Genomic DNA, 27,649 nt, shown 5'->3' on the forward strand with positions numbered 1-27,649 from the left:
GTGTTTGTTGTACGTCTCTAGAAATGAGAGGAGAGAAGACAGCGATGGACTTTTAAGCATCAATTGATGTTTAATAAGGGACTAAAACCTTGCAGACGTTCTTCGCTGCCTGGGATCTGGGAGTCTTAATTTGCTGGTGTTCCTGATTTAATAAGTGTCTTGGTTATCTCTCTGTTTCTACAAGTGACAGAGGGTTCCTATCTGGACAGAGATAGAGGCCGTCTCTTTTCTTTCCCAACGTTAGATCTCCTCCTAAAGTGCAGATGAGCTCAGACGGGTGAACGTTTAATGCACTTTGTTCTCAGAGTGAAAGTCCATCTATGACACTATCAATTGTCAGACCATAAAAGTAGCAATGGGGTGAGTGTGCAGCTAAACCTAAGCCTGCTGATGTAATAGTGTTTATAGGAGTAATTAAATATGTATTTATTGCAGCTTTGGCCATCAAACAGGAAGTCACCCTGATTCCTGTCAAAACAGACCTTTCTGGAAACCTGATTGTCCAGAGTATGACACAATATACAAGAAGGATGTGGACGCTGGAAATTGCTGCTGCTTCCTTCATTATCTCTTATTACCCTTCTTTATCAAAGCAAAGGAAATGACACCGGCCCACAGTGCTGTTTGCAGCAACATTCCTGAGATTCATGAAGACAAGAGTTTTGTAGAACCACTGTTTATTGACAAAAAGCTCCAACAACTGTGATGAAGATGGTGCTGTGTAGTCTGAAGGGTGAAAACACGACAACATTTGTTTTTACATTCTGATCCTGTCTCCGTGTTAGAGATAAGTTATACCGTCTTAATAGTCAAATTAATTTTCTACTGTTGTACCGTCAGATAAACACACACACACATATCTCTCTCTTTGGAGAGCCTGTGGGATTCTGTTGTTAATAAAATGAGGGAAACCGCTGCAGGCTGAGCAACAGTCCGCATCAGCTCCTGATTTTGTCAAGTTTCATTAATACCCTCTGACAGGTTCATCACAGTATAATAATAATAATAATAATAATAATGAATCTGATGAATCTCTTTAGTCTCCGGGCTCTGCTACTATCCTTTGCAGCACCGGAGCAGCTGCTGTTTCCAGTTTGATTGATTGTTGAACAAAGACAACAACAAAGCAGAGGGGAGTTGCATACTGCCTCTTCCTGGCTCTGCTCTCTCATACATGACTATAATGTGAGCCCACATATTTTATATTATAACAGTGAAGTCATGAAGGCGGAGTGAGCCGTCCTGTGCCACCTGGCATCATCCTTCATCCACCGCTCTGGCCCTGCTGCACAGAAACTCCTCTCTGAGCATTTGCTTATCTCTGAGTGAAGAGGGCATTAAAAAAAGAGGAGAGGCGAGAGAAGTGGTTTTAAACGGAGCATGCAAAGAGGGGTTTGATATTTTATCACAGTGATGTGAGACAGATTCGGCTTTTCCAAAACTCAAACAGCCCCAGTGTGTATAGAGCTGTCAGAAGCAGTTTAAAGCAAAGACGCAGCAGAGTCGTCCTGATCGTTAGGTCGGTTACTCTACGCTAAAAGAACAACAAATACCTGTGCACTGTCTGTTTCACATTTTCTTTTCCAACAGCCATTCTTCTCTCTTTGGGCTTATCTAGAGATATAATGTGTGCATCCTGAAACTACTGTGTATCGACGTTTGTGACCTGCACTGATCTGGTGGCAGTATATCACAGACAAGCATTTTTTTTTATTGCTCTCTTTCAGCTCAGTTAAAAATTGTGCACACCACAGGCAATATGGAGGGAGTAGAAAGGAAGAGGACAGGGCAGGGGGAAGAAGAAACTAAACAGAAAAAAAGGGAAAAGGTTAAGAGCTGAGAGGAAGGTATGATGGAGCAAAGAGTGGATGGATGTCCTAGTTGTGCGCACTTTGCCCAGAAGGCACCTCTGTGTGCCTTTATGCACAGAATGGACTTCCGCTTCACGAGAGACACCCACAGAAAACTGTCTGCTCTCACACAGAAAGAGGAGTCGAATCGGTTTTGAGGAGAGGTTTATCCAGGGGAGAGCTTATCCTCCCCAGGACTCTGGAAAGGAGGCGGACGGGGCAGAGGTACAGCATTCCTGGAGCTGACACTTGAACATCAGTCCACGAGCGCCTGTCTGCAAACTGCCCGTCTATTTACCTTAGGTTGTAGAGTTGGTGAGAACTCATCAGTTTATCCTGGCAGGCCTGTCTGGGTAGTCCATAACAGCCGAGTGAGGTGGCACCAATAAGACCTCAGGACCAGACATCCTGGAAAAACACACACACACACACAGCTTTAAATCACAGCATGTTGTTAGTTTTATGTACTTCACTTGAACTCTGGCACAAAGGCTGGATCAGTGAGATGAACACGGAAAACATACATGCATACATCAGTATGTTATCACTGTTGTTAACGGAATTATACCTAAACACACAGGCTCCTTCCAGGACTACACAATACGTTGTGTGGACGTTCCAGGCAGGCTCATTGATTCTGCAGCAAAGAGGCAGATTAAAGGCTGAGGAGAGGCTCAGTTTGAACCTTTAAGCAAAAGTGAAATGTCATTAAACTGGATTTACAACAGGCTGAGGTCTAACCACACTCTGAGCCATTAGCATTAGCACTCTGTCTCCACATGGGATCACATATTCGAGGCATTACTTTGAATATCCTCATTTTAACTTAACTTAAATTTTTTCACAGCATTCCCGTCTGCATGGACCAGACTGAGGCGCTCTGTGGGAGAGCCAGCAGAGCTCCAATAGGAGATGATTTAGGAGGACATAGTTCCCATCACACGCTGGTCCCTGGGAGGACAAACTGTCTGCAGCTAATATATTAGAAACTATCTGGTGTATTAATCTTGTGATTAACAGTGGGATATGTGTGACCTGAAAGACAGTTTGGTTGTAAATAATAAGTTCTGTATCGGTGAGAAACTGAAAGGAGGAAACTTCCGCTGCTGTTAAGATCCTGTGAAGCTGCCAATCCTTTCTAATATTAGAGTTTATTATTCCCCCATGATGAGGTAGCATATGATTTACATTTATGTTATGATACAACTCCTCAAAATGTTTATATAAGAAAGGAAACATGTTTATTTCCACTGTGTAATCTGATGAAGCCATCGTGATTTGTAGTCACTGGTGAAGTTTATAACACTGCAGGGGCTGACAAAAGCCTGTGTCGGTATTAATAAATACAAATCTCCTGATCTGCATCTTGTGACGAAGAATATCTACATAAATAGCCGATTGTCTTCTCCATATTTTCCATCTAGAAAGCAGTTGTTGAGGAGAAATCCATCTGACAAGTTTGATCAAGTGCACCTGATGTACACTCATTCTGCTGTTCAAGTGTCCAGCTCAATAAATCAAGTGCTCCTCGAGTGCGTCTGTCGGCTGAAACCATTTTCTAATAAATGCAGGAAGGAAGGACTCACGAACGATACTCGTCCTGCAGTATTCACCCATAAGAAAACCAAACACAATGGCACAGATCGGATCAGTAACGGCGTAAGAACCAGTTATTCAAGTCAAGTCATGTTTTCCTGTTAGACTACTAGGAGATGCTGATGCATAGCTGATGGTGCATTCTGTATCCCATTTAAATCAGCCTGTACATGGACGTTCCCCCTTTAGAAAAAGACAAGCATACTACAGACAGATGTCATTTCCTTCTTACTCACTGCTCTCAGCGTGAGTGACACTAACGACATCTGCCAGCCGTCATCCCGTTTCGCTCCAAGCACATAAAACGGTCAAATCAGTGATGGGACATTGGCCTAAAAATAGGATCTTATACGGCCTAAAGCGTCATGTGTATTTAGGAGGCATGCTTGTCTTCTGAGATGTTTTGTAGTTAAGCAGAGAAATTAAGCACATTGCAGTCGTAGAAAATCAGTCTATAACTAAGGCTCGTCTAAAGCTCATGACTATTTCATTGTAGACCCTTTGTTGATTTTGGCAGCCATTGTTTAGTAAATGATTCATTAATGATCATTTAGATTTGTAGATCTCACCCAATCTCATCCCATATACTATGAATGATTAACATGTCTGTCTCCTCACCGGAGAAATCGTCCGATTTTTTCATGCAGCTGTGTGGCCTTATGTCAGTGTGCATGTCAAATCTGCCCATTGCGGTGGGATGTGCTGGGAATGATTACTAGAGAAATTGTTGTTTGCCTTGTAACAGCGGGGGCAACGTCCCCGGCTGAGAAATGAAGCCCATGCTTTTATGGGTGTGCCAGATTGTGATCTTTCTGATTTGCCCATGTTTGGAATAACCAGGTTAGTCAGACTCTCACACTGCCAAGATGGCCAATTGGGTGATGTCATGAAAAGTTAATCCATCTTTATTTACAGTCTATGCTTGTAAGACACTGTAAAAAAAAAAGGTGGCTTTTTGGTATTTATGTGACCTTTCCTTCTTCTTAGCTCATAGTGCAGCATTATCTTGTACAGCTCTTCCTCATTTGGTCAGTATTGTTCTTCAGCTTCCATCCTCCTTGTAAAACTTTAGGTTTTGTTGTGATTCTTGAAAATGTAGGTAATTGACAAATGGGTTTTAAATACACAGAAGCAGGTTTAGGGTGTCCGTAACAGAGTGATAAATTACAACATCTCATCATAACAAAAGCCCTGGAATTGTTGAACATAACAAAGTGAGAGCATTGGAGGGTGATATTTACTTTACGTGGGTAGGATGGAGTTTTAGTTATGCAAACTTTGCTCGGCTCTGGAGGCATAAATAATATGTCAGTGCTGGAACTAAATACGAGGAGTATCTGAACTTGCCCGTGGGTAAAGTTGCATCCTAATAGGTGTGCATTTGTTTGATTTGAAACTCGGTGAAGTGTCTCATTACTGACCGGTGGAATGATCCAGCCTGCCCGCTCTGCCAGTACACATGTGATGAGCTGATGTAATGAAGCCTATTTTTAACCTAACATCCTACTGTGGAGGCTACTTTGAAGGCCATTTCTTACTACAAACACTTGTTTTGGTTCAGAATGTCCTTCCAAAGGCCTCATGCTGGTTGACATATACATATACAGTATACATGGCAAAGGATAACAGATGGCATAAACCTTGAATGTCTTTTCTGCTGTACATACATTTTATCCTGCACCGTGTGTCAAGACAGACTATCCTTGGAGGCTATATTTTCCAAAACATTGAACAACTTCAGCATTAGACAGAAATAATAACCTACCATACAAATGCGCCTCTGATTTATTATATCAACAGTAGCCTGTGGAGTGTATTTATGATGCTGGGTTATCAAGGACATGGACACAGTGCTGCACTAAAGCTCCATTTATCAGTGTTTTTCAATTAATAAATCAGGTGAAATGGAATGTCACAGGGTTCACACACACACACACACACACGTATGTTGAGAAATTCGTCAAGCACATAATAAGAGAGGACATTTCCCTCAGGAGTTGTGGACAAGACCAAAACAAAGCTAAAAGAAGGATTAATGTTATTGTTTGAAGAGATTTTTTGGTATGACCATAACTTGGAAATGATCCAGATATACCAAACCAAGGGGGCGTCACACTGCACATACTCAACAACTCAAAATTGGATGCAGCTCCAGGTAACTGAAAGAGCCAAGACTGCATCAGTTGCTCACTATAGTCTCATTGGGTGGTCTTTCTTCCAGACAGCGATGTCTGAGAATAACTTTCTACATGCACCCTCTCTGAAGGTCTACCTGCTCAAATGGCTTAGCGGCCAGTGAATTCTCACCTTGGATAACTGATAACGAATTCTATCTTGTGGTCTAACAGTCCCACGAGATGTACTGCAGGACTGCACAGCTGAGTGCACACTTTGTTCTGATCTCAATGCGTTTCACTATGATGCTAAAGTTTGCAGTTGAGACTTTTTATTATCTGGACGATGGCTGTGAAAGTGCTTTAGCATCAGGAATAGCTACTCAAAGTTTGCTTATTTTCTGCAGTAAAACAGCGTGTTGTGGTAACCAAGAGCCAAATTATGATCTTTTACACAACCTAACCAAGTAGTTATGTTCATAACCCTGAACAAACAGCGCCAACAATCCATTTAAAACAGCAGGATAAAGCAATAAAAGCAAACAGCAAGTGAAAATAAAATGTATGTGCAAACGGCTGCTCTTAACTTTGTTGAAGAAAATCTACATTACTTCAATTGATGAATGTCTCTTTGTGGGAAAAAAAAGACTCTTGTTTAGTTATTATCTTTATTGTTTGTGCTTTAGCAACTTTGCTGCTGTGAGGTCAAGGTTTGTCCTCAGTTTATGATCGACGTTTCAACTCAACCCGAACGTATTCCCTTCATCTCCATTGGCTCTGTCTAATGAAAGCTTTCCTGGCAAAGGCGCAGAGAGCCGCAGAACATTTTTTATCTTTTTATTGTTCCAAGTTTCCAGCTCTCAGCAGAATAAATGATCTAATATAACAGATAGCAAATAGTTGCTTGGTAGATAGATGGTTTACTGTCTGTGCCACACGGTTGTGGACTCTGAGGTCAGGTTCGTTTATCAACTCTTGTGGTGCCACCGTGCCAGGAATTGCTTACTTAAGACTATCAGGGTTATGGCGCCACAATAAAGTTGTGGAAACACACCCATATACACCACATGCACACACACACACACACACACTCACAAAAGGAGAGAGCAACCAGCTGGCGAAGGATGTTAAGATGAATGCAAACGTACTCATGCATGCTAACACAAATACCCATGGATGCATGCATGAGAATTTGAGGACATACACACACATGGAGAGGAGGGGCAAAATGATTCTGATCCAGCTGATACACACAACAAAGATACACAATGGATAAAAATGGCTCCCTCATAAACATTTTTAGTGATGCTGGTTGGATAGTTAGTGTGTATGATTTGAGGTTTTACCTCTGGTTGTCATCAGTTTCTCTGAACGTGCCCAGGTGTCTCTCTTCTGTGTCATTAACAAGCTGCTACAGTGGACAGGCGTGCGTGTGTGTGTGACCTACATGCTCGCAGCTTCTATCGATGACGGTTGACAGAAACAACCATTAAGGTTAATGGGGCTGGGAACGCGCGCTGGCTCATCCCGGCCTTCCCCCGTGGCTGCAAGTTCACTTTGTGTTTGTCAGACTTAATGTTTTAATGGGCAGCTTTATTAGAGACTTTACTGGGATTTTTAGTATACAAACAAATCCTCAGAGTTTCTTTTCGGATTTACAGTTTAGGTCATTTAACCATTAAATTTGTGAGGTACTTAAAGTTGCCTTGGCCTTCTTGTGGTTTTGGGGCTCAGGAGTGTTTCAGTCTTTGCACTCTTTGTCAATTGTTGTCGTTTAAATGACAAACTGTGAAACGTCTGACACAAATGCTGGAGGGAGATCATGTTTTTAAACAAGTTAACTGGATTTCAATCATACAGTTCGTGGATTTGAAGTGCAAATGTGGGGCGTTGCCTGCTTTCCTGTGTGGTGCATGTGTTTGTCACATAAAAAGGGAAGCGACTCTTTTTGGCAGGCGCAGCAGGTGGTGATGAAGTAGTTAAGGTTGGACACGATTCTGTAAAATGTTTACCTTAGTCCTCAGTGTCATTTATTACATTTATTACATTTATTACTTCCGTGCTGGAGGCAATAAAAGCACAGGAGGTGAACAACAAAGACAATGGCTATTGATGGTTTATTCACACAACTCTAATGTTATAAAGTCAGTGGTTTGGGAGGGTGGCTCAGATTCTGGACTTTGCCCTGAAAGTGCTGAATGAGATGAACCTTTTGTTCATAACTTTTTTTGTCTGCCACTTCTGGCAGAAGGAGTAATTAGACACACAAAGGTACCTATACCAATGTGTCATTGTCTTTTTTCTTTTGTCAGGAGCTCGGTTCCCTTAGGGTTTAGTCTAATATTGATCAATGTGAAGGCCTGCAGATCTGCAGACCACCTGATGTGCTGCTGATGTGTTTGGCCACATGCTGTTTTCACTGTGGATCATATGTTATTGGAACACAAGCTACCAGGAAGTCTTGTTATTGGGCAGAAGTTTTCATATATTTTAGAGTGGCGTCTTATCTGCAGCGCCCCCTGCAGGGCTGGCACCCGCAGCATCGAGGAGAAGTTTCCCTGTTTGCCTTGAGGGATGAGGAAACGGAGGCAATGTAAGGTGACACAGTGCAATAAGAACGAAACTGTGTTTGCATTTGAACTTGAGGAAACTGAGGAGGTAATGACTTATTGACTCATTACATAATGAGGACTTTCAGTAGTGCTCCGTTAAATTATCATCAGCTCTCTTCCCATCTTTGTCCTCCATCTGCTGCTTCCCTCTTCTTCTCTCCACTTTACGGTGCTCGTTAAAGTTCCTACACACTTTGCTTTTAGACAGCAGCTGACCGTTTTTTTGACATTTATATCATCGGGTTGATGGATTTAAGGAGGTGTTTTTGTGCGAGAGAGAGATTCTTTGGCCACAGACTATCACTGAGTCACACAGCCCAGCAGGTTTTTAAGTGGGATAAGCATCGCATTTTATAGGCTTACTTTCTCAAAAATAACATCTGCGTAACAGCACCAACTAGGGATTCATTTTTGATCAATCTATTCAATGGTTATTTGTGTAATGACAAATTAACCAGCTGGAAAGTCATATTTGCAATCTGTTTAGGAAAAAGAGTTTAATAAAACCTGGCAGGTTGTCAGATGGTTTGTCAGATGGTGCATCTGTTTATCGAGTCTATTACAATTTCATCCAATCAAATTGCTTCTAGCTGTTGCCACCAAACTGAAAACAGGCCCATAACTGCTGGGAGCAGTGCAGCAGTGCTTTATTTTTTAAAAGATGCTTTGACTCTAATCCATCTGCCTCACTTGTTGAGGTAAATTATAAACAGTCCATGAAAAGTTGTCATGTTTTATGGCATTATACCTGCCTAAAAAAATTATATCGTAGTATTAGTAATCAATAAGTAACCGATTTTAGGCTCTACAGTGGAACTAGTCTCTGTCTTGTCTCACAGGCTTTTCAATTCAGAAATAAAAACATAAGTGCTGGATGTTAGGCTGACTGTTTGGACTGGTGTGTGCCAAAAACTCACTCATAAACAGAGATAGGTTAATAGATAATTGTAAAACCACTTATGGGAAAGTGAAAATGAGTTTGAGAACTCATTGTTTCCCAACATCCAACACGATCACCTTAAATGGATACTTCCTGGTTTGTCCTTGACTCACTGCGGCACCACAACCTGTCTGTAAGCACAGTGCTTCCCTTCTGCCTAGATGGTTCAGTTGTTTGGCTCAGCAATAAAACTGTAAAATAAAATGTCCCCTTTACTTGTTAGATCCTGATCCTCTCCTCCATCAGCAGATCGAGGTTTGCTCTCAGTCAGAGGCCTTGGACTGAGGCCATGCTGACATTTAACATGACAAATGCCCATGAAATACCATCTAGTGTCAGCTGATATTAGAAATCAATAACATGAAGAGACACAGACTTAAATGGCTCCTGGCAAGGTCCAAGTAGCTGCTTCCAGCCTCTGTGTCCTTCTGCTTTATTTTTCTTTCATCTCTTTCTGTGGCTTTAATTCTTTGCTTTATTTTCTCTTTCTTATTTTGTATAAATTCTTCTGTTCACCTGTTCACATATTTGCCCACAGCACATGAATGATTCATAGGATCATCCCAGTTCTTTGATCGATACCTTAATGAACAGCCGTATGCAAATGGAATCGCAAATAACAACAAACACTGGATTTGATCAGTGGGGAATAAATGGACTATCTTGGCTGCACAGTGTGTACCCAGAGACCACAGGATGCTTATTATCTTCAGTTTATTAAACTGTGTGGAAGTCTGACTGCAGAGGCCTCACTGAAAATGGTCAAGAGAGCAAGCGGAAGCTTACTGAGACTAAATACTATGCAGGAACTGGAGGAGAAGCATCCATCTTCTTACTGAGAGAGAAGAGCCCCCAGACTGCCATCAAATTCAAATTAGCATTTAAATTAAATGGGAAAATTCATCAAGAGCTACAGAAGAGCGTGTCCTGGTTTCATGGGTGCAGGAGAACAGCGTCCTCTCTGCCAGAACGGCAGCAAAAGTTAGTCTGCCGTCACCAGTCTTGATACGCAAGGGGCTCCACTCTGTCACAGTGAAGTATTATCCAGCTGGAAAATCCACACAGTTGAAGGCTGGATTGCTTCCTACCAACAGGCAGGCAGATTTAATTACTACTGTCAAATAAAACCATGCAGAGTCATCAGTGAGCCTGCACTTGGAAGGAAACTCAATAGGGGCTTCACCCACATGGGTGATTTCTGTTGCTCCTAAAAATGCAGCGAAGAGAGTGAAGTTGTGTGTGGTGAGGGTTCGGTCACAGGGCGGAATGTGAGGTAGGACAGCAGCTAATGTGTTGATTGAGGTTGACAAGGAACCCCTTTCCTGAAGGAAATAGAGTTGTGTGTCCTAAACTTGGAACACACTTTAACCTACTCACCTGAAAGGTGATTGGTAGAGCTCCGTGTGGTTAGCTGCACAAAAAAATCATGATGGCACCACGTCTACAGTGTCCTTCCACTGAAAACATGACGTTTTTTCCTAGAAGTAGAAACAGTTGGCCGGTGATCATCATGCTAAAAAAAACTCAGTGTGACGGCCTCAGGGTCATTCCAACCAGAGGTCCTGGTCCACTTCATTGGCCCCTGACGTGACCTGGTTCGGGTCACTTCCCTCAACAGTTGTGGACACAGAGGAGACAGGCAGCAGATGGTGCGGGTAACAAAACAGATCAGTGCAAAGACACAAGCAGCACTTGAAAACATGTGCATACATGTGCAAATATTGTGTAGTTTTTGCTCTGGTTCTCTTTTAAAAAAAATACTAAAAGTTCCACTTTTTCTTATTTTTTTTATTTTGTATATCTTCTTTAAATTTCATATCAAATCTTATGTAACGTGTAGAAATAGTGCATCTCATAGGACATACTGGTGACGCCAGCCTTCTCATCTTCACCTTATGCTTTGAATAAACATATTGTGTGATTTTATCACCTCGGTTCTGCTTTCAAAATGTTGAAAAATGCACGAGTGTGATGGAGCGAGTTGGAAAGGAAGCGTTTCCGTGGCCTAAATGTCATTTGACTCATCTTATTAATGCAGTTTGACACCCGCCGTGTATGAAAGTAGCGTAGCTGTGCCATGTCTCGGTCATGCCGCTCGACTCCGAAGCATTAGAACTATGGGACTCCCTGCTGGTGTGAGAGAATGTAAAATGATACAGTCGGGTCAGCTGGTTGCTGTGCTGAAGATGAAAAAGCAGGATAACTGAAACCTGACTGACACTAACAGAAAGAGGAAGGATATGGATGAATAGATGGTGACTGACAGGCGGGTGCTGCAGGAATGTCAGCAGTCAAGAGTCCCTGCTGTGAGTAACAGATATGGATAGGAGTGGTGTTCGACATTGAAGCAGAGATTTTTATCTAATACGTCATGCTTCCTTCATTTAAACATTTTCAAACATGTTCAATGCAGCCGCCCTCAAACACGCTCATCACCTCCATGTGCTTCCATGTGCTATCGAGACAAGTTCAAATTTAACAGGAGCCCCTGGCTTAAAGTTTTTTATGGGTTAGATGTCATTCACATTCTCACCTGAATAAAATGCTTTGAAAAAAAGGTCGATATTTAAATTGATAATGACCAGTCAGTTAATTAAGACTTCACTGACACTGTGCTGTCTGACTTTAAACAAGCAAATAAGTTCCACCCTCTGGTTTAATTAAGGGGCGTCAGACTCGGTGGAGGATTGACCTTCAGATCCGAGGCGTATTGATCGCAGATGCTCATGTGCCGTCACTGCTTTCTCACCTCCTCTGGCTCAGGGAAAGCCGGCGTTATTATCATCAGACCAAAGTTTAGAAGCAGGAAATGTGTTAAATATGTTTGCACATTCAAATTAATTAAAACCCCCTCCAGTTTTCTCTAAGTGTCATTATTTCAGTGAAAAATGTGGGAAAGCATTGAAGCATGTGATCAGTCTCTCAGCCTGTTGGTGTGCTTTGGGGTATTTATGTGATTATAGTTGGAATAAAGCGGGCTGTAATACAAATATAATATGCAGATTGTTTTAAATTATGTTAAGTATTACCAGAGATTTTGTGACAAATCAACCCCACACCATTATATTCCACAGTGTAAAGTACAAAGGGAGCACCTACAGCTGATTAAACAGCACTCCTCTGTTTCCTCCTGACTGTGAATGAGACGTCATTTGTGACTGAGAGGCTCCTGAATCGCAGAGAGCGTTCTGTTGCTGTGTAATGTATTCTGATGTGATTGGTAGATAAGTCTCTTTGGAAAAACATTTGATCCCTCCGGCCCTGATTCAGTGCATTTTTACTTTGTTTGATGCAGATCTCAATCAGACATTTTCTCAAGAAGGATAGTTTAGAATCTCTCAAACGATCGCCGTCAAGATTATCAGCTCTGTTTCTTTTTTTTTCTAAAGAACTGTTGAAACATGATGGAATGTGCATTCTGAGGAAACTTGGACAGATTTTTAAACCTTCTGAGATGCAGGTTATGATGAACAGAGCCAAAAATATTGGAGTTATTTGGGGAAAGCTGTAGAAAAAATAATTAGCACCGGTTTTCTTTAGAGCACCAGTTTGGTTGTAAAGGTGTTACATGAGTAGAATTCTCACCATCTTGTGTACTTGTTCCAATAAATCAAAGCAAAGCAACACATCATGATTTGAGGTGTTGGACTGGATTATGTAGCTCCAGGTTTGTGTGTGTGTGCTCTGTTAATTAGTTCCACTCCATCTCTTTGCATGTGTGAGTTCCCATGTCGCTGCGGTCTAGTGCTTCAGGTCACTGAGAACAAAACGTGCGTGTTCTCATGCTGGAAATCCTTCAATTATAGCTGTGGACTGTCTGCAGAGTAGGAAGTGAAAATGTGGTTGAGCTCGGTGCTCAAATTGCGCAGATTTGGTTGTTTCTTCCTGTTTCTTCCTGTTTCGTGGTAGGTCGTGTCCAGCTCGTGTCCGCTGCAGACAGTGACTTCACCGGCTGTCCCTGCCTTGGACCAGGCTGCTCTGCAGCACTCTCCTTGGGCTGTGTGACACCTCATGTCTTTGCACCTTGTCTTCTAATCTGCTCTGAATGTCTACCTCCATGAACTGTGTGGTTAAATGTCAAAGCTGCTGTTCTGAACTTGTTGTAAGGTTAGAGCTTGAATCAGATGTCTCGTTATAGTGGTTATGGTCTTCATACGTGTGTGTGTGTGTGAGAGAGAGAGAGATCTAGCAGGCTCTAACTTTACTGGTCACTTTCAGCTGCACTTTAACAGGCTGGCATGATACCATTAGTTCAAGTTGCATTTACGCCCTTTGAGCAGATCCAGTGTGTCTCCCATGCAGACATGCATTAGGAGCCAGCTGAGTGTGTGTGTGTGTGTGTGTGCAATCTTTGGGCCTCACGAACTCTGTTGTCTTACATGCTTTGTTTACACTACACATCATAAGGCTTTCATGTTGCTACATCTTTCTCCATGACAGACGGTGTCTGTCGTTCATGACCTCAACACATGGTGTCATCCAACAGAAATGATTATTTTATGTTATTCATAAATAATCTCTGCACTCTTGATTCTGTGGCTGTACCTTCTGTCTCACAGCCTAAACGTTGATGTTGAATGAAATAAAGTTAAGGAGCTTAACTGGATATTCCGCACCGGAACAAACAGAAGTTACGAGAATAAAGAGGATGGTCTGACCTCACTGCCCGCTCAGGGTGAAGGTTTTTATTGTGTCCGTTTGGTTCTTATTAGGTCATGAGGTGCTGTTGGAGGGTTCATGACTGAATGATGTGTCAAACATTTTAAATACCAAACATATAGAAATGCATGCTGATGTATGCCAGGTTTAATTCTCTCCACAATAATACAATTATACCAGCATGAACAACTAATTTAATATAAACTACAGAAATACATGCATGAATAAAGAGAGTTATGATTTGTCTCCTAATAATAAATGATATATAGTTGAGTCTGAATTCATTAGAAGGTGGTTGTTAGTGACAGAATGGCTAATAAGGACCATGATCAATGTACAATGGTGTGTCTGAGCCGTGTAACCCAGAAAAATGGTGGAGAAATTTGTCATAAAAAAAAAATGTACAGTAAATAAAACCTATTATCTTGTGATAATGAGAGAAAATGGCAGGCAGGCAGGAGAAAGATGACTATAGGAGTCACTAAACTCCTGTGCACTAAAAGTTTCCTGATACAATAAAATTTAATTAGTTTTTTATGTTGGCATAAAACTCCATTTATTTACCTAACAAAACAGCCACCACCATCGAGACGATGTTAAGATCTTAACAACACGTTGGAGAGTTCCTCCCTTGTGTTTGCAGCTTCTTGGTTTATTACCACCAGGAGGCTGCTGTGCTGAGCTAAACAGGATCGTAGTTCTGATGATTACCCCCCCCCCCTTTCTGGAAACCTTTGGCTGAACCCTTAAGAGACCCGAAGCCACTTTACCACACAGTTTAACAAACACAGACGAACCCCCCCACCCCCACGGAGCTCCTGTCAGTCTGCACTCATGCATTTCTGCTCACATATATTATTATTTTGATTTTTCACCTGCTTTATTATTGCTCGGTTTCATCCTTGTGTGTGTGCGCAGACAACAATGTGCCAGCCTGATTTGTTGTTACTCTGATGAAATAAGACAACACTGATTTACCTGGTTTATCTTGCTGGCACAATGGGAACGCCAGCTGCAGTTCAAATCCAGGTGTTGCATCATACAGGGACCAAAATGGGGAACCCCATCACAAAAACACCTGCAGGGACTCTATAACAACACACACACAAGGTGCACAGTGTTGTTTAGCAAACAAACAGTGGCTGCTTTTTGGTCAGAGGTTTAGTTTAGTTTGTAAAAAAACAGGAGTGGAGTTTCATGTAGTCCCAGGATGGGATATCACCTCCACAGAGGAACACCCATCCGTCAGACGCCTCTCTCTCTCTAAAATCTGAGAGGCAGCTGAAGCTGAAGTTTAAATATTTTATGAGCATCAGTCTGCGGGCAGGGATGGCCCATCAGCTGCTCCCTTAATGGCTGCAGGGAAATCCAAACGCACTGTAAACAACTTCAGGACCAACAGTCATATCACTGCATGCAGGTATTAAACACAAGCATTGACACGCGGTAGCTGTGTTTACAGCACGTTAGCTTAGGACAGTGAGGTTAAACTGCCCGTGGTGCACTTTTGATCCCATGCAGCTGAGGCTTCCCATTCATGTTGCCATGAATAAACCTCTTAACTGAATATTTCTGTCCACTTGTGATGTCCTGCCCACTGCCTCTGCAGCCTGCCAGCATTAAGCCACTGTGGTTTTTATGGCTCTTCTGCCCTCAGCTTGCTTGTTGCCATGGATTCTGTTGATATAAAAAAAATGTACCCATAATGCAGTGCAAGGGCGAGATTTAGAATTTTTTTATTTTTTTTATGTGACAAAAAAAAGTCGGCGTCTTAACAGCATGTGTCATTATCGGAGTTTAAACCTACAACCTGGAGTGTATTTTTATTCGTCAACACAAAGTCAGCTCCCCTGAGCTCCCAGATTAAGAAGCTGTCAGTGCATGAAAACACCAACAGTAATACAGCAAGTACAGTTTACTGCATCATGCGTCTTCTTTCTCTTACTCAGCATCCTGCCTTCTCCCTCCATTTGGGTGATTACCTTTCATTTTCTTTCACTTTGCTCCATCAGTCGCTCACAGCATCATCATTTTTTGGTACCCTTATTTTTCAGTGCTTACTGTGACTGGATGTGAGCTGACAGACTCCGGTAAACCCTCTTAGAGGCCTCGCCCATTAGCTCTGTCATGCGTTCAGCTCGCCTCACCTCCCTGGCTGCTTCTATAATAGAACAGAGTCGGTAGGCCTGGCGCGACTTGAAGGAGCTTTCAGGCCGATGACAAATCTGTCTCATGAGAATAATAAAATAATCTGATTTGGATTAATGTATGCTCAGTTACAGTAGTGTATAAGAGTGGGAAATAATGTAACCACTGTGTCACCATGTGAGCGGCTGTTTTGATTTATAAATACCTTCATGTTCTTGGTGATTGCATTTAAAGGAGATGCAGTAATAGACAGGAGAATAGGAGCATGGGAAATAAATGTACAGGAATGTGGTTTGTGAGGCAAAAACTACACCTCACACTGTTTATGATAATAAATTCCCCACATTTCTTGGACAAAATGTCGATCATGGCAGCTGTGAAGGTGACCTATGTCTGGTACCAAAGTGTTTGAGTGATTGCTTGGGCTGCTGGGCTGGGATTTGACATTTAAAAGTATTCAGGCAGCAGGCATCCCATGTTTTGACAGAACCCCAATTTAAATAAATAATCATAACTGTAAAACTAGTCAGATTTCTGGTACTTAAATGCATCATGTGCGTCATGTTAGGTCAGAAAATCCAACCAAATCTAAGCTTAAAATCATGTTCATCATATCAGCTTTATTCTACGTCTCAATTAAATATTCAATGGAAATAAAAAAAAAACATCTGCTCTCCTCATCACATTTAAAAAGCCATGCTTGACTCACTTTTGACCAGCAGTCACATGACAAAAATTCACAAGTATTTGGCTGATCTGCAGGTGGTTTGTAGGGGATGTGCAAAGTACTTATATTTTTGTAAAATTAATCATCATATAGATTCAATTTTCATTGTTTTTTATTGTACACAACAAGCTCTGGCTTACTGTAGTTTTGGTGGACGTAGGTGCTGGCAAGATGATTATTATATAACCCAGATGTTTGGCCAGTACAAAAAATATTTTCAGAGCTTTAGTGTCTCAATTTCACAGGAATGTTTATCATCATCATAGAAGTCCCCCTTCTTTTGTCCAGAAGAAAATATCAAGCATAAAGACTGAAGAGTCAACCACATGAACACTGCACCATTCTCATGACAGAAACAGAGAAGCCAGCTTTCTCTGTAAATATACAGAGATAAGACCCAGAGGTCGCTGGAGATACAGGGGTTAAATGTCATCTGCTTTCTCTCCTCCTGGAGCACGATGACATTATGAAAATGTCCTTGTGAATATCCCTCATGCTAAAGGCTACAGTATATACTGTACTGTGCGTGCACAAGGCTTTATCCATGAATACAAATACAAGGCTCTCTTAATCATGTCATCAGAATAGATACGTTCTGGAAGCTTCCTCATATGTTCACATGAAAGTCCACACACACACACACACAAACAAATGTAAATCCCCTGAATGAACCAAAGCAGTGAGTCATAAACTGTGCGTTGGGTCAAATTGTGCTCCAAATGACTCGTATACCCTAAGCCTCCTTACATTCTTTGATCAAAGAGGGTTAAACTTTGATATCTATGTGTTTGGACAAGATGGACCCCCTGGCTTAAAAAGCAAATAACAGTAAAGCCATATTAAATCTATGGCATGGCATATTCAATCTATTTTAAGGTCTGCGAAAATGAAATTCCTGTACTTAATACCTGGACATCAAACTGGGAGAACATCATGGGTTTACCTTGGAAGCCTAATGTACTAAATATCAATAAAGACTCCAATATTAACTCTGAAACCTTCTTTTACAGTCTTGATATCCATACATGTCACATACGCCTGCAGAGTGCAGACTTACTTCATATAGGCCAACCAGAGTGAAGTGTCCACTCACACACTCGCACCTGCCGCCAGGCTCCCAGCACAGCCACACGAGGTGCTAATGGGTAGAATCCACCAGATCTGCACACCTCAACAAAACTGTAATGGTTTTTTGATCACCTCTGCTAAAAAAAAAATGGCAGCTGTCAGTTTGACATTGACAAGATTTAACCCTTTCTGGTGTTTCTGAGGGGCTCACACTTGCCAAAAACTGCACTGGTCTCCTAATTACTACAGAAATAACAAGAGTCCTGTTCGACAGATCGTTTTTGTGGCTGTTTTTTTGAGGAAAATGGAGCTGTGAAAGGGTGAAGCTGGATTTTAACAGGGAGACCTTTGGACTTATCTTTGGAGCCAGCCCTCGAGTGGCCATTTGATCTGGACAAGTGTGAATCTGAAGCCAAAGCAGAAGTATAATGAGTTTAATAGCCTTTGTTCAATGAAAATAGAGTGCAGGATAAATCTGTCTTTCTGTTCTCCCTGCCTGTGTCCTGGCGTGTCAGGAAGTGGTGCTACAAAAACATGTGAACATCCAAAGAGTCATGAAGGCTTAATGACTGATGCATGGAGACAAATGGATGGAAAACGGAATGGATGTTCCTGAAAGGGGAAGTATCATGTTTACAACAGGAAGTGGAGGTCAAATATAGACCACTGCAAACTTGTTTGACTTCTGACCTTCTAATGATGGTGCTGCCCTTTATGTCTGTAATCTCTGTAGACCTCATGCATGTCAGTTGTTTGTTTGCTGCAACATCTGCTGCACAGTAATCCCGTGTGCTGTGGTGTAATAAAAGTCAATGTATTATAATGCATGTGTAGCTGGTGTTGTGAAAGAAGATTAAGCGTACCAGCATTGTTCTGAATAATGGCCGCCACCACAATAACACCAGAAAAGGGCAAAAGTCAGGATGTGTTTGATGCCTGTTGGTAACATTTATAGTGCAGATAATGAGGGTATTTTGTTCATTCTGCTGTTGGATTTGTGCAGAGGAAAAAAATATCGGCTACATGATGAAGTGATTGTGACAGTGGCCCATATTGTTGTAGAATAATGAGTTCTGTTATTCAGGGGTTAGAAGTGCAGGTCATGATCATCATTCTGACTCTCCGCAGCTTCCCTGCATCCCACCAGCATGTTGGTGGACGTTTGCCTCTAACATGCTCATCTGCAAAGGTCATTACTGATGTGGTTTAATCCTGCAGAAGGGAAATGAAATGTGAACAAAGATTAGTGGCTTATATTATGCATTAATGCATTATTTCTATACAATTATCACTCTGGATGATCTCTGGGTTTAGTCCAGTTTTACATAAAAACACACAAAAATATTATTCAATTAAAAAAAGTACATTTATTTAATGTTAACATACTGTTACAGCCCCAGGCCTTTTTAGTTATTTTTGGGGGTTGTGTGTGTGTTTTCACTCCTCTGTTGTTTGAATGGACCCATCCCCTTTATGTCGGAGTACTGGTTTTAGCTAGCGCCATGCTGAGGCGTTCGTTTGATTTTGAATTTAGGCCTCTTGTTCTGCATGGGCTGTATCAGCGCTGTGAACAGACACGCTTGTTTTGTTAGCAGCTAGCTGAGGCACACGTTTTGTTAGTTTCTGCTTGTCCCATGCACCCTGTTGTTTTTCTTTTTGTTACGGTTTGCTTCTGTTATTGTTTTATTAAACACCTTGCTTACCCAAATCCACCTGGTTCTATATTCGCATCCTCTTCCCCCCAAACAGGCTAGGGGACGTAACAAACAGCACTAATAATCAAAGTTGCACACATTGCATCGGGTCAATCTGCAGTGGACTTAAAAAATAAAGTCAAAGAAAGTGGCTGCATCTGTTTATGTTAATGTAATCTACTGGCATGAATAGTTTGATAGCTGTAATTAAAAGTTCACCCTGTAATAACATGAATGATTGTGTCAATTTGTTAATTGCCTTCTTGTGTCTGCAGGGACTCTCTGCATTTATGGTTACATGAATGTCAGCGCTGCAGGCCAGATGCCGGTGATGGAGGAGCTTGTCAGTGAGAGGTGAGAATTAATCAACTTCTATGTAATATAATCACTGTCTCTGTGATTGAGCGCTTCCTGACAATGGTCACACACATACGCTTTAAACACAACAACTACTAAGAAGTTCCTGTGAACCTTTTAGACGGGTGAATATAGTGGTAGTTTGTGGATCAGTTCCCACTGATCCGCTGTGTTACTTAGCCTTTGATGGCGCTCTGGAGGAACAGTTCTCTTACAAAAAGATCTTGTTATTATTATTATCCTGTAGCCTGCTGTGCTTCTTAATTAATTAGGTTGTTTGGTGTGTGTTGGGCAGCACAGGGAGCAGTGATTAGCTCTGCCGCCTCACAGCAAGAAGCTTACTGGTTTGAAACTGGCTGGTTTTACATGTGCCTCTGTGGGCTTCCTTGGACACTCTGCCTTCCGTCCCTCATGCCAAAGATGTGCATGCTATAGACTATAAATTGGCCGTAGTTGTAAGTAGGACTACATGCCTGTTGTAGCTGTAGAGATTTCTGACATATACAATGGTATAGAACTGTCACTTTACCTTTTCTTTAAAGGTTTAATAAGGACTTGGACCATTTTGCAGTCCTGAAATCCTCTGTTTCATGAGACAGACGTCAGATAAAAGTTGTAAAACTTGCACTCTCCTTAGACATGTTTTAATAAATGTGTGTCTATTATATGCTCTTTTAGTGGAAGAGGTGTAAGCACAAGTACAGGTGTTAGCAGAGCAGACAGCACTGTGGCATCGTCCTGCAGGCTTTTGAGGAAGTGAGGATATTTGCAGCATTGCTTTAGAAGGCAAACGCTCGTCAGAAAATCATTTCTTTACTTGGTTGAAGCTTGCTCTCTTTTTTTTTTTTAACTCATTTACTGTCTCATGGCCGTGTGTGTTAAATTCTGCTTTCTCTCTGTTAATTTGCACGAATGCTTTCAGGTATTGGTGGAATCCTTTCGTGTCCTCTGAAGGGTGATAAATGAATTTGTAACGTGCAAAACGAATATCTTTGATTTAGTAGAAAAGATGTATGTTCCCTAATCTGTTCAGTGGTGGTGATGGTGTCTCATTATGTCTTCTGTTTAAATGTGTGGATAAAACACGGCAGCTAAATGAGTCTGAAGTAGCGCTAACACACACACACACAATAATAATGAGGAAAATGCAAATGCTGATCTCAAATAAAACCCAGTTATTTTGGGTATGAAGTCTTCATATCTTCATCCACAGCTGGGGTTTATCACTGACAGCTCACTTCAAGGGCATCCTCATCTTCAGATTTTCGGTTCATGTGAGGAAACAGTAGACAGTGAAGGATTTCTTTTGTGCCGCTCGCTGCCTCTGTAGTCATCTCGCCCTCAGGCTTGCTGGTTTGATTAAAACACTGATCCTGCTGAAACTGCTGGGTGGTTTCTGATGCTTTGGAATGTAAAAAGAATCATTTTATAGCTTCCTTGGCTTAGCTAATACTCCTAAGCCTGCAGGGTGAGTTGAATCAACACAGTGAAGGCTTAGCTGGACTACGTTATTCTGATTGCTGACTACACTTTTATGATATGACTGATAATGAAGGGACGAAATCTGAACATATTTCAGGAGTAATGACATCTCTTTTCCTCTGCCCCCCTTTGTTCCCCTGGCAACTTTGTTTCCAAAGTTAAAATGTCAGGTGTTTTTAAAGAGTGACACCTGTGGCTGTAGAGTGAACTGTAGGTAGCATCCCCTGGTTCTCACTCACTCTCAATCACTCACATTTGATCATTTCTAACAGTTTATAGTTATGTTGCCACTGTATATTTTGCTTGAATTCAGCTTACATACCGTATTTTCCGGACTATAAGTCGCACTTTTTTTCATCCTGGGACTTATACTCAGGTGCGACTTATATATTAAAATACATACTTAGTTAGCCGTGTGTCCTGACGTCCCATCACAGATATCATGGCAGCTGTTCTGTCCTCTCCTGACGGTTCTCCTCCACCTCCAGCTTGTCCACACTTTGCATTCCGAGCATAGGTGACGCGCACGTTCATGGAACGTGTGCTTGCAGCTGAGCCTCAGACCTCACCTGGCAACAAGAAAGTCTATTTTCTGATTGGTCGATATGTCGCTAATTCCAGACAGCTATAGTGCACAGTAGTCTGCCTTTTACTCATTTACAGGATGTTTATAGGAGTTTCTGTGTGGTGAAGCGAATCATTTCTCCACGTGAGAACTTGTTGAAATGCGTGTGTCTCACTCTCAGTGCCTTGCAGCCGCACCACTTAAGTTAAGAGGAATTTAAGAGGCAATTACACTAAAAACGTAGTGATTCACGCTGGCCCGCTGGTGCGGTGGTGTGTTTTTTTTTCTTCTTCATTACGCATTTTTTGGCTGGTGCGACTTATAGTCCGGAAAATACGGTAGTAGCCAATTCAGATACAGTATATGCTGCACTGCTAAGTTACAGCTGTAGCCAGAATAACTGGTATCCGTTAAGTTGTTTAACAAAGACATTTTGTGACATAAGTATTTGTTTTTGAATATAATGCTGTCATCCTCATACCTAGCTCACACTAACCTAGAGTTTGTGATGCACATTCACCGAGCCAGGGTGCACAGGCATGCAGCATAAATGTATTAAATCTGTCTGTTATGTTTTAGAGAGGAAAAAATGTTCTGTGGTGGTTGAGACTGTACGGATGGAGCAATCAGACATTATTGTTGCTGAAAGCATACAGTAACATAATTTATTCATTTCAGGGTCAGAGGTAGAAGGATGTGATTAGTGAAGGATTAAAGTTAGGCAGCTAATGCAGGAGGCCTTGGTCTCACTAGAGACCGTGGCCTCCCGCTTACAGCAAAGCCCCCCGCTTCAACCTGCAACTGTCATTTATGACGCGGTCTTACATTAGCCCACATGATGCCCTACATACATACATACACATCTGTGCAATGTGGTCACACATGGGATTCAAGATGAAATGAAGTGTGTCCTATATTTTTTTTTAATGTATTTTTTATTTTGATGTTTGATCCATCACTCTATAGACGCTCAATCACAAATGCTGGCATACATTGCTTCTGGGAGTATGTGAATTCTTAATGCAGAATTAGCACATTTAGCATGTTTCATCTGCATCTCCTACTTTTTCTGCCAACTGAACAGAATGCTAGGACATTTAATAAACACCACACGACACATGACAACATGACGTCTCAGCTCTTATATGTCTCACATTGAATCAATAAATGATTATGGATGTACCATGAGTGAGAAGCCAGCTGATCTAATGCAATCAATAATTACTAACTACTCACATTTGGCAGTAATAACAAGACTAAGAAATGTAGCAAATCTTAGCCAGCTAGCTGTGACTGTGCTCTGCATTTGTCTAGTTTTGTTGACTTTGTAACATTAGCTGGTGTTCATAAAGGTAGCTAGCTGATTTAGCAGGTCATTCCAGGAGTTTGCATGAAATATGTGCAGTTTCAATGAAACACATTACAGCGAGTGTCGTCTATTCTGTGTCACACTATAGCTATATCTTATATATATCTTTAACCAGAGCCTAATATTTTTCATGTCACATCCTGCAGTGTGATATCTCATGTCAGGGACGTTCATGCAGCCACAGAATGCAATCGTCCCGGAACAGGCGGGATGCATCAGAACCATAAGTCAATACGATGCAGTCAGTCAGACTCGCAGTGATCAGATAGCAGCTGCAGCTTCTCTTTCCTCTCCTTGAATCAGCTTTCCCTCCGCTCGCTCTGCTCTTCGTTTTCCCACTCTGCATCATTTCAGGTGTCCTGTGACAGATCCTGTTTTCTAGGCGATTGCTCTCGACAGTAAAGTTCAGACTGAGACATCATGAACCAAACGGAACAGGTCGCCTCCGCCCTCCGGCAGTTGCTCTTTCATTTAGCTTGAAAAGGCAGTTTGTTCAAATCCGTGATGCATTCAGATGGATGTAAACTGTACAGAAAGGGGATAGGAAGAGTCTGCCTCTGTGTTAGAAACTTTTTAAATTAATAAGTATTGCCTCTGCAACCTTTTTTTTAAGTTTTTAATTTTTAATATTCCTTTCTAATCTCTAATAATTTTTATATCTAAAACGTGACAGAAACAGTAGATCATCTGGAAAGTGTAATTTTCCCTGGATAATTCTCTGTTCTGCTGGCTTCTGCTTTCTTGATTTTAATACCCAGCTTTTATCAGAAGGCAAAGCCAAAGTTTAAGTTAGTGGTTTAAGAGTTGTTTCAAAGTACCTGCCCTGTAAGTAGCTCTAATAGAGCCTGCACAGGAGGTCTGATGGTGGAAACACATGCAACAGTGCAAAACACCCGTGGAACAATCACGATGATGGATTTAAATTCATTCTTAATCTTAGGAGCTACAGTATGTTTGCAGGGTTTTAAATAATCCTTTCTCGGATTATTACTTGAAAACATCTGTAGATAACCTAACACATTGATTCTTCTCTGCTGCTGTGGCAGAACACTGTCTATTTTAATGTATTCCTCCATCCATCCATCATCTGAACCCACTTTGTCCTGCAGTGCAGGGTCACAGGGGGGGCTGGAGCCTGTCCCAGGTATCTACGGGTGAGAGGAGGGGTACAGGTCTGGACAGGTCTTTAATGTATTCATTTAAACCTATTTAAACTCTTTGTGTGTCATTGTGTGGCTGTGCTGCAGAGAGCAGTCGTGACGCTGTTCACTGTCATTTTCTTTCTCAGACTTGAATAATTCATTCAGCGACTGCTTACATAATCTGAATAAAAAAAGCCTCCTGCATTCATGCGTGCACACATGCACTAAACACAAGCAGGATGCTGAGGCTTCCATTCAGCTCAGACAGAGACGGGATCATATCTGTGGACTGAATCACTCTAACAAGGCTGTCAAACTCTCCAGTGATGAAACTGAAATCTGTCAAGCCCACAAATCTGTTATCCCTCCAGATGGAGAGGAGTGTGGCGGAGACGTGTGTGTGTGTGTGTGTGTGTGTGCACGTGGGTTAGTTGGCCTGACAAGGTGATTTATCCCACCTGCCACTGATAGCACTTCCAGGCACGTGCCAGCTCAGCCTCCAGCACCTCCTCCTCCTCTTCCTCCTCCTCCTCCTCTTTGATGCTTTGCTCTCAGAGAGCGGCACACAGCTTGACAAAAAAAAATCCTCCCTTCATTCATTTATTCATTCATTCCTTCATTCAGTTCTTGCTCATAGCATCCCGTCTAAAAAAAAAAGTCCACGGCTGTTGAATGCAAAGTCATGTTCTCTCAGTTTTAGGGGTGCATTGTAGGAGCAGAACTGACTTTTCAAAGGCTGAAAAAGTTTCTTATATGACTCTAACAGCAGGAGGTCACTAATGGTGGATCCACTAGATAATTATTTTACAATAAGCAGCTGCCTTCTGCCTCAAAGTGCATTTGTTTAACTGTTTTGGTTCACTCTTATTAACACATTTTCCAACAGCAACATTCCTCTGATAACTAAGTTAACAAACAGCTGGCAGTGAGCTTCTGGTTCTCTTGTGATCAGAATTAAAGTCCATTTTTACTCACCCCTCACATGACTAAAGGCCAAAATTCATAAAAAAATACACATATGTCAGTCAGGGGAAGAGACGGTTTTAAGATAAACAAACTAAATATTCCATTCAGTGACTTTGTGCTGACTTGTGCCTGGTAGGGCCCCACAAAGGCAACACATCAAATAAAAGCAGCACTACATTGATAATGACATCCCACTGAAACTCTAAATGGTTACGTTTATGTTAGCTGGCCAGGACAGAACATATGGATAGGGACCAAAACCAAACTGTGCATAAAAAGGATGGAGGGGTGGTTGATGGCAGTAGGAGTCTGGGGTTTACATCCTGCATGGCGCTTAAATAAAGATCTTTTCTGTTTAGTTTTTGTTAGGCATTAAGCTAAGATACAGGTTTCTGCTACTGATGAGTCCCGCCCCCAAAAACACATATGACGATAATGATGAGATGCTGGAAATCTCATTTTTTGCTGCACATGTCCACAGTGTATGGGTGAGCATACAGGGCTGAATACTGAGAGCTCAGCCTGTACCTGTCTCATATAATATACGCAGTAAAAACTTTGACTCCTTAATCATCTCCTGCTCAAGCCCAAGTGAACATTTGTGCCAAATTGAAGCAAATGTCAAGGCAAGGATGTGCACGAATGAGACAGGTGGACAACCTGAAAACATGAAGCCTCCGGCCACAGCTGCCACCGGCACGAGGAGATACTCTGCTACGTGTGGACACGGCGAAAGTGTGATGATGAAGATGCTACGTCTCGCAGTGAGGCTGCAGCTTGACTTCCTTCATTACAGGAGGACCCTGCTGTGGTTGGTTCTGGCAGCACATGTCGCTACTTTGCTGTTCAGTATAAAGCATTAGAAATAGCTGCCTGGAGGACGGTTATAAGGAGTAAAGCCGGGGATATGGAGGATAAATGCCAGAAAGAGGCCTCTCATTTAATATTTAATGCGCTGTTATTACTTCTTAGAGGTGAACCTGTGCCAGATTGACTATAAAAGGAGAAGATAAACACGAGAACATATTTACATGAAGAGGAATGCTGCACTTACTGACATCCCTGGCTATTCTGCAGCTTTCAGGTTTTCACATCAATTAAAAAAACACTACAGTAGTCACCTTCTACCATCTTTTATAAGTTTAAGCAAAAAGAGAAAGATTGTTTCTTTGCCAGCGTCTCCACTGAAATAAATATGTCATATTTTAGTGAGAACGTGCAGAACAATCAGCTGATTTGTGCTGACAAGTGGCTCCGAGCTGCAGCCTGCCCGGTGCCTTCACACTGCTCTCTTCGATGCACACATGCTACGGAGCGCTGCAGAGTGTTTGTGATCTTGTTAACACACACACACAGAAGTGTCTTTTTTTGTTTCTTCAACATACACAGCGTACACGCACACATGCAGAGGGCAGTTCTTTGGGAAATGTGGGGTTAGGAAACTCTTCTGGCTGCTTTTCTGTGGTTTCTGTGCTGCAGATTTAGTCGTCAGTGTCTCCCCACCGCTGATCAAAGCTGCAGCCGTTGCTTCTCTGCGTGGAAGGGATTAGACTAGGAGAGAATTTACAGCTGAAGGATTTGCTGAACTGAAGCCGTATCTGTGCTGTAGATGCAGCTTTGAAAGGAGCTGCAGGAACACTTTAGCAAGTTGCTATTATTTTAATTTTAAACGACCATTAAGGCATTGGTTGTTGAAAAGTATTGTTATTGTAAAATCCATATATGCTATAAACAAATGCACTAGCAGAAAAATAACTAAGGATCAAGTATTAAAAAATGTTATAGAATAATTATGTCAGTATAAATTAGTAAACATGAAGATCATTTCATCATTAATTCATTGATTTAATATCTGAATTACTCTTTGTGGTTTTGTTTCTGAAAACAAAGCATTGGTAAATCCCCCTAGTATATTAGTGAATAGTAATAATATTGAATGAAAAAAGACTAAACAAATGCATTAATATAGCAAAATCGGACAAGCACAGACAGCAGGATCACTTTTTGGAGCCAGCCTCAAGTGGCCACTGAAGGAACTGCAGGTTTTGGTATTATTCATGGAAAAGAAAATTGCTGCCCCCATTTTTGGCTTCCATGCTGACAAAGACTGCCCAACAACACATAGGACCTGCCATATACATACATATACATACATATACATACACTGTTGTCTCCAACACTTGCAGATATCTTCTTATAAAGTCCAGGTGAGGGTGGGCTGTTCATTTCTCTGCCCTAGAGGCTGCTGTGTGGTTGTTGTTGTATGCCATGCCCAATTTTTTTTCAGGCTGGCTGTCAGGCCAATTTTGTGTTATTCGGCTGGTGTAAATGAAACATGTACATTTTCAGGGAGTTCCACA

General features: G+C 41.7%; 1 protein-coding gene across 2 annotated transcripts in view; it reads left to right on the forward strand.

Annotated features, from left to right (window-relative positions):
- htr4 (5-hydroxytryptamine receptor 4) overlaps window positions 1–27,649 on the forward strand; it is a 122,058-nt gene that overhangs the window by 14,878 nt on the left and 79,531 nt on the right. For both annotated transcript variants that reach the window (XM_028416456.1, XM_028416455.1), the window contains exon 2: window positions 19,684–19,762. In XM_028416456.1, coding sequence (XP_028272257.1) covers window positions 19,707–19,762 — 56 coding nt within the window. In that variant the 5' untranslated portion in view covers window positions 19,684–19,706. The remainder of the gene's footprint in view (window positions 1–19,683; window positions 19,763–27,649) is intronic.

Source organism: Parambassis ranga, chromosome 10, assembly GCF_900634625.1.
Source record: "Parambassis ranga chromosome 10, fParRan2.1, whole genome shotgun sequence".
Classification (NCBI taxonomy): domain Eukaryota; kingdom Metazoa; phylum Chordata; class Actinopteri; family Ambassidae; genus Parambassis; species Parambassis ranga.